This window comes from Zingiber officinale, chromosome 5A (assembly GCF_018446385.1).
Source record: "Zingiber officinale cultivar Zhangliang chromosome 5A, Zo_v1.1, whole genome shotgun sequence".
Taxonomy (NCBI): Eukaryota; Viridiplantae; Streptophyta; class Magnoliopsida; order Zingiberales; family Zingiberaceae; genus Zingiber; species Zingiber officinale.
The window spans coordinates 24,775,206-24,788,823 of NC_055994.1; the positions used below are offsets into that span (position 1 = coordinate 24,775,206).

At 38.9% G+C, this 13,618-nt stretch overlaps 1 protein-coding gene across 1 annotated transcript; it reads right to left on the reverse strand.

Annotated features, from left to right (window-relative positions):
• Window positions 1-11,956: 11,956 nt before the first annotated feature.
• LOC121979482 lies at window positions 11,957-12,918 on the reverse strand. Its single transcript, XM_042531470.1, has 2 exons — window positions 12,775-12,918; window positions 11,957-12,691 (listed from the first exon to the last, which is right to left on the reverse strand). Exons 1-2 carry the CDS (start codon window positions 12,916-12,918, stop codon window positions 11,957-11,959), a joined length of 879 nt encoding a protein of 292 aa, XP_042387404.1.
• Between the last annotated feature and the right edge of the window lie 700 nt (window positions 12,919-13,618).

Sequence of the window (13,618 nt, forward strand, 5' to 3'; positions counted from 1 at the left end):
TAAATCACAGTCATGTTGTAGCAATTATAGTTTCATCGTTACTACAATATAGATTTGATGTTCGTCATTGTTACAATAAAAAAAATTTGCTATAGTGAAAATCGCTTATCAAGACTATCTATATAATTTTCCCCAATGAACGATTTTTTTAATCCTATCTTATAAAAAAAATCTTCTAAAATAGACACAAGGGATCCTATTCAATGACTCTATATCGTATTCAATTCTCCTCATGCTCTTGAAGCTCATCCTTTTTATGATAAATATTTCGCTTGCATCAAAATGATTGAGCATTTGCTAATCTTAGATGTGTCCATATCAATGGAATGCGTGACTCATTATTTCGATGAATCATTTTTCAGACAGGAGATTCTAAAAATACTTACTCAAGTCGCTCAAGATTTTTGGTCTTCATCCGAACTTGATGAAAATAATTGGATCGCTTTTTATAGATATATTGAGAATGATTCTGATCTAGTTCATAGCCTATTGGAACAAGAAGTTGCTCTGGAACGAATGACATGGATCGACTTGGAAAATGGAATAATTTATACAGGAATCTAGCAGCAAACAAGGAATTAATCTAGTTTAACCTTTATTGATTGAATAAACTCTTTTCTTTGTGAGTATCAGAAATACTCCGATCCACATTTATGAACTCCAATGATATTATTGTTCTGAACTATTATCAATGAAGATTCAAGTAAAATATGCACTTTTTTAAGAATAAAAAAAATAATCTAAAAATATTGGGTTGATTTGTCATCCGTTGCGAACGCTTTCTGATTTATTTTGATGGTTGATGAAAAATTTTTATGAGATCGAGTTGATCATTTCAAGATTAGTCAGTATAAATCGGATATATGATGTTAACTTAATTAAATAAATAAATAAATAAAATATAGGATTTCAAATATTCATAAAGGTTTTGTTGACTTAGAATTCTTTAATGTTGGTGACGATGTAGTCAATGGATATATTAGATTTGCTTAACAACCAATTATCCATGGCGAAATGGTCGTTTCTCCATGCCAATATGGACTCTGGAAGACTGGGGCCTAAGTGTTAATCAAATTAACGAGTCACGTCCATCAGTCACAATTTCCAACGATTTTAATTAAATTAATCATATTAAAAATTTATCATACGACGTAAAAAATTAGAAGGGTGTTTTTCTTAATGCAATCGTAAAAGGGAGTTTTTTTTTTTTTTTCATTTATTATCAAAGCACCGCCGATCATATTACCCTATTCCAAAATTATTTTTATTTTTCAGTGAGACCATAATCGTTATACAATTGTAGCAGATATAAAATCTTAGGTACTATAATTACAAGATTATCATATGATCTTGTAGCTCATATAGAATATATATATGTTAATTAGCACCCGATTAGAAATAAATTATTTATGAGGTAGTAATCACGATTTATAGCTACTATCAGTTGTGGATTTAGAGAAAAATTTAAGGGGGGTTAGATAAAATTTAAGACGGTGTAACTTCCGAAAGTGATATAGTCAACTAAGATTCGTTTCCTTTTGGCAGCTAAAGAAATGTTCATCCGAAACCTAATAGAATTTTTGTGTAAAGGCAGTCAATATCTTAAATTGGGTCAGATCAAAATTGAGAACCAAATTCGAAAATTGAAAAGATAGTTAAGATGTTACTATATTTGAGCAAGGTACACAATATATTCTAGATCAACAGTGAATAGTAGATTTTTATGTGGATTACCATCATAATCCTTTGGTCATGTTGATTTATAGGATTTCTACAAATCATCATACGTGACAATAATTTGACAAACAAGCATTAATCGTGGTCAATTTCCAGTTTTTATGAGACAAATCATTTGCTTTTGTAGAATGGAAAAAGTTCAGCTCCTAATACTCAGGGCAACAAAAACCTTGCATTAAAAAAGAAAAAGGAAAGAACCATCTTGTGAAACCAGTTAAATTAGACGCAAACAATGCTCAATCAGATAAAATAGTAAAATATACTTGATTTTATCATATTTTTGAGAACTCAAATAGAAAAATTAGGATTCTAGTCTAAAAAATTAGAAAAAAAATGATAATATAGGGAAAATTTTCATATCCCAGACCTAGAGTTCGGATCAAAATGCTCATAAAAATGAGCCAAATTTTCAACCAAATAGTTCTCCAAATTTCTCTCGTAAAAACATGTATGGAAAAGACACTACAATTTAATAGTTTTCAAACAAAATGGTAGCTTCAACATAAATCATCGCCATTGTTCTTTACCTGTTACTACAGGGGTACCAAATGCAAACAAAATGAAGTGAAACAGGTTACCAGCATCAACAATGAACGCATTGTTAGGAGTCGCGGCAAAAATCGCTTGAGCAACATCCGCCATCTTTGGTGGCCTAAAATTCTCAAATCTGAATAGAAATTGCAAATAAAGGCACGGATCGAAGTCCAAATTGCAACTCAATAAAAGAAATCGAAGAAAGGGAAGGGAGAAAGCATATATGAGGAGGCTGATGTCGGGCATGCCGAGGCGGGAAGTGGAGACGACATATCCAAAGACAAATCCAACCTTGAATCCGGAGCTCTGTAGGACACCGGCGAAGAGGGCATTGAAGATCCCCGGTGAGGTGGTGCATGCGTGTTTTCTTAGATCTAGAAGATGCAGCCGAAGGCCTCATCGGACATAGGTCGTCTGAGAGCTTGCCATCACTTCTGCTTCCACACTGACCTAGAACTGCTCAATCGATGGATTGGTGGACGGGCAATAGTAGCAGATCCAGACACAGTCGTCTTCTTATGCTTCTTTGTGACTCTGCAGTCTGCTCTATTGCTCGAGCTCGTCTTCCTCCTGACCCCTTAGACTGCAACCTGCAGGCGGAGCACTGAAAGCTTGGAATTGAGGTAGGGGTTGCAAACAGAGAGTCAATGAGGTATACTAGTGGAATTTCTAGGAATAAAGGGGTGCTTCCGCACACCCCGCGCCCCTTTGCCTCTGCCACTGGCTACTATAATATAATATTGATAACTATTGACCAAAGACGATATATATATATATATATATATATAAAATTATGTAGCAACTATGATCCTATACCTATTATAATATAATATTGACCAGAAATAAATTATTTATATTGTAGTTGTTATGATTCATACTTGCTTAAATATAATATTATTAGTTCCCAAGGCATAGTATAATTAGGGATGTATGGTTTCGTGGTTGAGAGGTCCAGGGTTCGATCCTCATGATATCATTACCATGGGATTAGCATCTGTAACTACATTTACTTTCCTTTATATCCGTGGGACCGGCTCTAAATGTCTATGTTATAGTAATTATGAAGTGTAGCTGCTATATATATATATATATATATATATATATATATATATATATATATATATATATATATATATATATATATAAAAGAGTTGAAGTATCTATATTGCAATAATTATAATCATGTTATAACTATCACAGTAATAATAATAATAATATTTTTAAAAATAAAAATATACTGAAGATATTATTTAATAATAAATAAAAAACCCTCCTTTTCACTATTCTAATATAAAAATAGAAAATTCATTACAATAGAAATATTTAAGAATAATTATCTACTCGTGCTTAAAAAAAAGGAAGGTGATTTATATTTTCCATGCTAAAGACGACGCCTAATGCTGGGAAGCCCGGGTCATTATATGCTTATAGGTGACTCATATCTAATTGAAGTCAATGTGAGGGACGTTATGGATAAAAAGAAAAAAAATAGTGAAAAAATTTTGTTAAAATTTTTCATAATAAAATTCTGTTAAAATATTTTTGTAATAGAATTCTATTACGAATTTTCAGATTTGTTTTGACATGTTATGGTTTGAGCATTATTTATAGGGATCATTATGAACCTATTGGAAGTATCATCATTATGGTGTGGATTCTTTTGTGTAAAGAGAATTATAATAAAGCTTCAATCATTTTATGGAGTAGGCACGCCGCTGAACAATGGTAACTCTCCTTCTTTTTCTTTCGTGTTAGAGGTTGAGAGGTGTTGCCCCCTTTTTGCACAACAATTGGTATCATAGTGAGGTGTTGATGAATTTCTTCAACATGTCGGGAACGTCTTCTATGAAGTTTGATATGATGAAATTTGACGGAACTGGAAACTTCAGATTATAGCAGAGAAAGGTCAAAGACTTGTTGGTGCAACAAAACATGATGAAGACACTAGGAGAAGGAAAACCGGAAAGCATGGAGAGTTCAGATTGGGAAGAACTTAAGGTGAAGGCAGTGACAACAATTAGGCTTTATCTTAAGGATGATGTGATGTATCATGTCATGGACGAGGAGTCACCGATGATAGTTTAACAAAAGTTAAAAAGTTGGTACATGTCAAAGTCATTAACAAATAAACTGTATCTCAAGCAAAAATTATACAGACTAAAGATGAGAGAGGGAATCGATCTACACCAACACATTAACTTATTCAACCATATCCTGAACGATTTGAAGCTAGTTGATGTGAAGATCAAGGATGAAGGCATGACACTGATGTTGCTAAATTCTCTACCTTCATCTCCTACGTATGAGAATTTGGTTACTACTTTGATGTGAGGTAGAAAATTTTTAATTGGAGGAGATCACAGGTGCGTTGCTAGGTTTACATTAAAGGAAGAAAATAGGTGATGAAGTTTCTCAAGAAGAAGGACTTGTGGTAAATAGCAACCAAGAGTGTGGTAGGAGAAAATCTTGTCATGGATCAGATAGCGATAATAAGGCTCATTCTAAGTCAAGAAGAAAGAAGGTGATCACTTGCTACAAGTGTGGAGGAAAAGATCATATGAAGAGAGATTGTCCAGAGATAAAGAAATATATTACAAAAAACAAAGGTAGTTCAGTGAAGTTTGTAAACATAGTTGAAGAGGAAAATTTAGAGAACGACGATGGAGATATGCTATTAATTATATCGAGTTTGAAGTAGCTGATGGACGCATGGATCTTAGACTCTACATGTTAATATCATATGACTCCAAACAAGGAGTGATTTGACACTTATAGGGCAGTAAATTTTAGTTCAGCGTTGATGGAAAATAATGAGTCATGCAGACTTATGAACATAGGGAATGTCAGAATCAAGATATTTGATGATGTGATTAAAACCCTATATGATGTCAGATATATACCAGAGATAAGGAAGAACTTTTAATTTCACTAGACACACTAGATGATATTTGTTATAGTTACAAATTAGCGAGTGAGGTGATAAAGGTCTACAAGGGTGCCCTAACAGTAATAAAATGACAGAAATTAGCAGGGAACGTCTACAAGTTGATAGGGACTATAGCTGTAGGTGGAATTGCCTCGGTGGAGTATGAATCAAACATTATTATCTTGTGGCATATGCAGTTAGGGTATATGAATAAATGTGAGATACTAGAACTTTACATGAGAGATTTATTAAATGTGCTAAGATGTGCAAGTTTGAATTCTATAAATTCTCTATTATTAAAAAATAGAACAAAGTGTAATTCAAGATGATAACACACGAGACGGAGGGATTCTAGACTATGTATATATGAACTTCTTAGGACCAGCCAGTGTAGCATCACGAGGAGGGTACTTGTATTTTGTGAGTTTTACTGATAATTACTCACAAAAGGTTTGAGTATACTTTATGCGTCACAAGTCGAAAACTTTTGCAAAGTTTAAACTGTGGAAAAATGAAGTGGAGAACTAGATCGAAAGAAAGATCAAATGTCTTATGTCAGATAATGAGACTGAGTACATGAATTCAAAGTTTTAGGAATTTTGTGAGCAAGATGGAATTATAAGACATTTCTTAGTTCGTTGAACACCACATCAGAAACGTGTGGCAGAAAGGTTGAATAGGACAATCATTGAGAAAGCAAGATGTCTCAGGTTGAATGCAAACCTAGCAAAGCATTTTAGACAAAAGTGGTTAACATGACATGTTAGCTCATTAATAGATCATCAAGGGCAGCACTAGAAGATAAAGTATCAGAGGAAGTATGGATAGAGAATCCAGTAGATTACTCTCAACTTCGAGTTTTTGGATGTCTAGCTTATATGCATATATCTAATGAGAAAAGATCAAAGCTAGATGCAGAGTCAAAGCAATGCATTTTTCTAGAGTACTAGTGATGTGCGTAGATCTTATAATCATTTATACATATTTTGACACACATTCACTTACTTTATTCACGTATATTCTATGCATGTTCACCTCTCTTAGCATATATTCAGCATAAATACTCTTTTGTTCGGAGATCTGCCCTTTGTTCTGTTTTGTGTTGACAGTGATAACTTTCAGAGCAAAAACAGCAATTGTCGACACACCGGAACGAGGCAGAGAACACGACCGTGCAACCTTGCACGACCGTGTGGCCAAACAGAAGAAGGAAAGTGCACGACCGTGCGGCCAACCAGAGAAGGATCAGAGCGATGAAAGAAAGCAAATGAAAGAAAAACTATACTGACAGAAAAAGAAGAATGAAAAAGCAGAGCGATGTCAGATTGTCTTCGCAGCGTCGTAGGAGCACCAGAGATCGAATTGAGAGTTGTGTATCTGACTCCAGCCTTGACCCTCCTTATATAGGAGGTTTGGGGCACTCAGAACCTTCAGGGCACCTTGGTTGTGATGTAGCTGAGCCAATCAGTGAGCTCCACTTGGCGAGGCGACGTTGGGTTAGAATTTCATCTCCCGGGCGCCCGGAACCATCTCGGGCGCCCGAACCCTTATTTTCCAGCAGATTCCTTCCTGCAAGAAAACGTTAGTCCGGAGGCAAATATATATATCCTACAACATAGAGTATTAGCACATTTTAAATTTAAATAGAATATTAATTAGATTCCGTCTTTCCGAGACCGGAATCTAGTTAAGATCTCGACTTAGAGTTCCGAAATGGTTCTAAGTCAGATCGGTGCCTAATGTTCCCTTCCCGGGAACGCGTCCTCACAGTCACTCCCCTCCAATGACTTACCTCCATTTACCTGCCAGACGTCTGGTCAGCCCTTCGACCCGTCTGAGCTTCGTGCCAGCTATTCGGTCAGCCCGTCGACCTAGCTGGACTTCGTGTCAGCTACCTGGTTAGCCCGTCGACCTAGCTGAGTTTCCCTACAACATTGAGTTAGCACAGTATTAACAGAACCTAGGGTTAGCTCCTAGGGTCGCCTAGCTTCACTCACTAGGACTTTAATTACCCGGTTTCACTCACCAGGACTTCCTCCTCCTAGCTTCACTCACCAGGGTCTGGCTTCACTCACCAGGATTTCCTCCACCTTGCTTCACTCACTAGGGCCCGGCTTCACTCACCGGGACTTCTACCACCTAGCTTCACTCACTAAGGCCCGGCTTCACTCACCGGGACTTCCACTTTACCTAACCTTTGGTTAGGATTTACCTTTGCTAGTCATCTGGTCCTGACTAGACTTCTCTCTCCCAAACATGAGGTCATGTTTGGGTCAACCCTTGGTCATATTGTCAAATATAGAAATCCTAGAGGTCGATTGCACCAACATAGGCAACGAGAAGTCCCAACAAGTCACGGATGACTCTAGGTTTAGGTAAAGGAATCCTAAACTTAAGTTGAGTTAAAGGTTAGACAATCGATTAGGGTAATCGATTAGACCCAAAGTAATTGATCAGAGTAATCAATTAGGAGTTCTTCACAAGAGCACAGAAGTGCGAGGAATCGATTGGATAATTGATTGGCTCATGGTAATCAATTAGGACAATCGATTATGATCTGTTTCTCTCACGAACAGAAAGTCTTGAATCAATTAGGGAAATCAATTAAGGCTAAGCTAATGGATTGACCCAATTGATTGGCAATAGCCTTCTCGCTAATAGAGGGGCACTAAATCAATTCCCAATCGATTGGTAGAAAGTTGCACGAGAATAGAAAGCTTCTGAATCAATTAAGGCAATCGATTAGAAGTTGTCGAATCAATTGATATGACTCATCAATTGATTATATGGGTGAAAAGAGCCATTATGCAAGTTTTAAATGGTTAAGCTGATGTGACAATTAATTGAGGGTAAGCCAATTGATTAAGAGGCATCGAAGTAACCCTAGAAAAGGGGTTTTCATGAAAATTTAAAAATACTTAGTTTATTCGGTTCATGGGAGTTTTGGAGCAAAGTGTTGTTGCATTTACATCCACCAAGAGAAAATCCAAAGCTAGAATAGAGCAAGCAATGCAAGGTTCCTCATTGTAAACCCTAAAAGTCATTCTTGATTGTATTTGGTCTTTATGTTCTTTTTTCCTTGTTATATTCTTATGCTTGAGCCTGTATGAGGATTCTCTGCCTCCAGGAAGGAGGTGTTGGTGCAATTAGCATGAAGGATTTTAATGTTGACAATGTACCTAAGTCTGGTCAGTTTGACCAAGAGATGACTCAAATAATCGTTGATGTTTGGAAGAAAGAAGTTTAATCAGGATGACTAGCAAGGGTACCTCCTAACTAGATGTTAGGCAAGGCAAAGTCTAGACAGGTTTATAGGACCAGATTGTTGGGATGTATACTATAAGCCTAGTTTTTTTATGAACATCTGTTTTGAAATATTTTGAAATGAGAATCACTTTGGTCAAATGTCTGTATTTTATATATCGATGTAATTTTATATTTAATTTATATTGTAGATAACATGGTGTGTGGTGCCACACATAAGATCATGTTATCAGTTCTTTATAAATTATAAATAGTAGTTCACAACCAAGATGGATAGGGATAAACCATTGGAACGGTTGTAGTGTAATTTGGTATTAGTTTATCTTGACTATAAAATTACACTAGTACACTATGTGTGTATTGAGTAGGATCATTTGAGGTTGTTCGATTTGTACTGACTACATAAAAGAATAGAACCTCTGTTATTATGGAAGTGTGTACTCTTAATCATGATAGAATAACAAGAATGTATACTTAATATTTATTTCTTTAACTTATCAATGGGTGAGATTTATTCGTTAAATCAATAGGCCCGATGAGTTGAGATATAGTATTATTTATATGGTGTGTTGTTGATTATAGAAGGAATCTGTGTCCTAATTATTTAGGTTGATGATGTCCCCTTGAGGAGCTCATAAGGATTATCATGTAAACCCTGTAGGTGGACTTAGTCCGGCATGATAATAAAGTTGAGTGGTACTCTCTTGGACTCAGATATTAATTAACTGAGTTGTCAGTAACTCATTTAATTAACAGACATATGATATCTTAAACACGGGGAGATTAACACACTCATAATAAGAAGGAGCCCATATTGTAATATGGGATTGGTGCGGTAGTTCAATAATAACCCTTGAGTGGTATGTGTTATTATTGATGGACTTGAGTTGGGTGTTCAGGGCGAACACGGGAAACCCAAGCCCATCGGGAGACCTAAACCAATTCCTCCTCTAGGTCCCTATTGTAGCCTCTATATATAAAGCCTCGCATCCACCCATCCATAACTGAGTTTAACTTAACTTGATTTGGTTTAACTTAACTTGGTTTGGTTTAACTTAACTTGGTTTGGTCTAACTTAACTTGGTTTAGTTTAACTTAACTTGGTTTGGTTTAACATAGATTTTTTTCTAAACAATTTTTTTTTTAATTTTTCTTTCCTTGTAACCGACGGCAAGTCTATAAAAAGGAGTAGGATGTGGCCCCTAAAACCTAACTTTTTAATTCTCCATAATCTTCTTCTCTCTTTGTGGTCGGCGCCCCTCTTCCACCTAGGGCCGGCACCGCATCCACCTCTTCTTCTCTTTGTGGCTGGTGCCACCTTCAACCCCACCTAGGGTCGGCGCCACCTCCACCAAGGGCCGCCCCCTTTCCTCTCCTAGCTAGGGCCGGCAACACTTCTTCATCTTATTGGCGATAGCTTGAAGAAAAGGAAGAATAGGAACGCATGGAAGAAGAGGAAGAAGAAGAAGAAGAAGATTACAAGGTGCCCCATCCTAGAGACTCCTTTTTGTGGCTGACGATTTTAGAAAAGAAGAGAAGGAGGGTGGTTTTGTTCTTCGTAGATCGTCGTCCACACGACGTCCAAGAAGAGGAGAGGAATACAACAGAAGATCAAGAGATCTTTAGCTACAAAGAAAAGGTACAACTAGTTCTTTAATTCCACTGCGTATCTAGTCTTGTTTTTCTTTGTATCGATTTTGCATATCGATTTTGAATACCAACACAAGAGGCCAACGATCTTGTAATTCGATCAAGGTGTGATTTGATCATTCAAGAACTTGCTTGATTGATCAAACACATGTTTGATCGAATATGCGTGTTGCTAGGAAAAGTTTTGTTCTTTTACAATTTTTTTTGTACAAGAAAATCTAAACAGAACGGAATTCCAGCGCCTTTCACAGATATCTAGTAAGGGCAAGTGCTAACTGGAGGTTAAACAAGGCAAAGTCTAGGCAGGTTTATAGGACTGAATGTTTGTCAAGGATAAGTCCTTACAGGAGATTAGGCAACGCAAAGTCCAAACAAGTTTGTAGGACCGGATGTCTAGCAAGGGTAAGTCTAAGCAGGACAAAGGTGACTGAATACTTGTCAAAGGGAAATCCTAGGGGCATGAACCCTAGGTGGTGAGATCCTAAGGAGTATGTTTTATGTAATAAAGTCTTGGATGCAATCCAAGCATAAATCCTAGTAGGTCTGGTATACTTACAGGAGTGTGTCTTGATCGTAAAGGATTGACCCTTAGGCGGTAGACTTTCAAGCAAAAGGTAAGACTAGTCACTCAGGTAGCCTTATAGGAGTGCAGTTTGATTCTAAGGAATTGACCCTTAGGTGGTAGACTTGGAGGAGGGACCTCCAAGAAAAAGATATGTCTAATAGGTCAGGTAGACTTACAAATATAGGCTAGATTGCTTATTTGTGTTTTGTATAATTGTTTTGCAGGAATTTGGAGTTGGAAGCAAAATAGAGAACAAACAAATATAAATGGGTGAACCAGACTTGAATAAGCTCCAACCAAACCCAAACCAGTTTAGTAGACCGAACCAACAGTTCGGTAGACCAACTGAGTTCAGTTCTAGATTGCTGAGTTGTCAGAAATATTGGCATAGAAGCTGATGTGGAAAAAGATTAGGTTCAACTTGATGATTTGGATAAGGATAAGGATAAGTCAGATAATGTGGATAAAGATAAGGTTTGATCAAGATATGGCTTCATCTAGATAAGAGTTTATCCAGATAAGGATCTGATCCAACTTTATAAAAGGAGACGAAGGCTCTATGTTCATGAACATCATTTCTCTACTCCATGGTCTTCAACTCTGCACTCAAAAGACAACAAGACTTTGTTGTGCGACTGGAGAAGCGCTAGGAAGAGTGTGAGGCACTCACGCTACAACAAAAACTCTCATAGACATTAGTGGAACAACAACGGTTTTAAGCAAAAATCGATGTCTTTGAGTATTTTACACCGGTTTTTCCAAAAATCGGTGTCTATGAGCATAGATTTTCGCTCATAGACATCGGTTTTTTTAGCCGATGTCTATGAGCGCCTTTTTTTCATTAATAGACACCGATTTTAACCGCGGTTTTTAAAACCCGGTGTCTATGAACCAAAATTCTGGCGGACTTTCTTAGCGCGCTTTCTTTTGGGCTTCTGCTCGCCCACCATAAATCAAAACCCTAATCCTCCGCATCCTCCTTTTAGGAGTTACCATTTGAAAGATGAGCAATGGATCTCTCGACGGCGATGTGGATGGCGACAGTCGTCGGCGTTGTCGCGGTCTACTGGTTCGTGTGGGTGATGGGCTCGGTGGAAGTGAAAGGCAAGCGGGCAGTGAACCTTAAGATGGGATCGATCATGCGGGATAAGGTGCAGGACAAGTACAAGCAGTACTGGTCCTTCTTTCTCCTCTCCAAGGAGGGCATTGCCCCCCACCGCGTCAGACGACGATAACATCCCTGCCTTCATCGACACCTTCTACAACCTCGTCACAGACATCTACGAGTGGGGATGGGGGCAGTCCTTCCACTTCTCGCCCTCACTTCCTGGACGCTCCCACCGGGAAGCCACACGCATCCACGAGGAGCCCCCGCTGATCTGAGAGATGGGGATCTCATCTTTCAGATCGTCCAGAGTCAGCAATGGCAGCACCTCGTCATCCACTTCATGTATCTCAAAAACAGGGGCATACCTACTCAGTCCGAGTTCCTTGAGCCATGACCGCACTCCACCATCCTCTTCAGAACGGCAAAACCCGTTCGGGTCAATCCATTCTACCCCATCCATATCTGAAGGGGATTCCCCTTCCGCAACAAGACCAGTGCCCCTACTATCCGAAACCCTAACCCTTCCCCTGCTCCTCCTGCGAGACGGGCTATCAGACCCTTCCGTAAACCCATCATTTGCAGCATCCTCTCCGCCACCAGTTTTGAAATCTACGTCTTCCATGCCTTCATCCGCTTTCAAAACCCAGTTTGATCGAACCCGCCTTGCACCCTGCCACAGCTTCGGATCACGCCGGACCTTAATTACTCCCAGCACGAGCGAGTCGAGGCTATCGTCGACAGAGAGGAGAACTCCGTCGTCGGGTAGAGTCGGAAGCAGAGGAGGGAGGGTGCCCGGCCCGTCGTCACCGCGAGAGTCAAGTTTGGCAGCAATCTGACGAGTCTTGGAAGGCAGTCTATGGTGGAAAACACGGGGCTTGGCATGATATCCGGGAGCTGAAAGCTTCCACTGTTTAGGCCACTGCATTAGGGGATCCGAGGGAATGGCAACGGGCTGGTCGCCAATCTCCCCAAGGCGCACGCTAGGGTGACCTGCCGCTTGGTACCGGGTAAAGGCGCGGCCAGTACATCAATCAGCTCGGCCGCGCCGCCATTGGACGGTGGCTCCGGCAGTTGGAGATCCTCCATCGAATCGAACGTCGGGCACTCCGCCGCTGTCCGTTCGTCCTTCTCCATCCCAAGCTCTTCACTCAAGTTCTGACCTTTTTCCTTAGCACTCCCATCATCCCTGATTCGCTTCGTGCCGTTCTTTGCCGCAGATCGTAGATGCCCATCCGGAGTTGGAGTTGTTCGTGGGAATGGATATGGATGCTTCAATCCATGACCAGGCCCGGGCTCGGATAGAGAAGCTCTTGGCCGTGGATTCGCGCGACAGCAAGTTGAAAGCTTACACTCATGTCAGAAACTTCAAGTACATCAAGTCGGTGCTTGGCGGCGTCGATGAGAACCTGCTTGACGTTGGGGTGAACGACATCTTGATGGACCTTGGAATCTCATCCATGTAGGTTATTGTTCAGTTGCACTTCTCATGTTTGATGAATTGCCGAAAAGAACTTACTTTGAATCTAATAAGTTGGTAAGCTATTTAACAGGTGGATGACTCTAAAGGGGATTAGTGTGCAAGGTGATGGACCTTTGGATATGCGCATGAATCCTCAGGTTAGAGTTCTTAGATGAACTATTTTACTTTGATTATTGAATTAGGATATAAGGCAGTGTGAGTTTTTCACCCCTGCAGTAAAGTAGAATGAATGTGATTTATTCAGTAGGTTGCTTGCCTAATTACTACTTGCCTGTAGGAAAACTAAATCAGCGATTAAAGGTGATTAATCATCTCTAGTTTAAGCCATTTTGTTCTCCAAAGAAAGTATCTTTC

Excerpts from the sequence above, each read along its gene's own strand:
- LOC121979482 (XM_042531470.1), bottom strand. The coding sequence starts at position 12,918 with ATGGAGAAGGACGAACGGACAGCGGCGGAGTGCCCGACGTTCGATTCG. Across the intron at positions 12,692-12,774 it reads TACCCGGTACCAAGCGGCAG|TGGAAGCTTTCAGCTCCCGG; the intron begins GTCACCCTAGCG and ends TGGCCTAAACAG.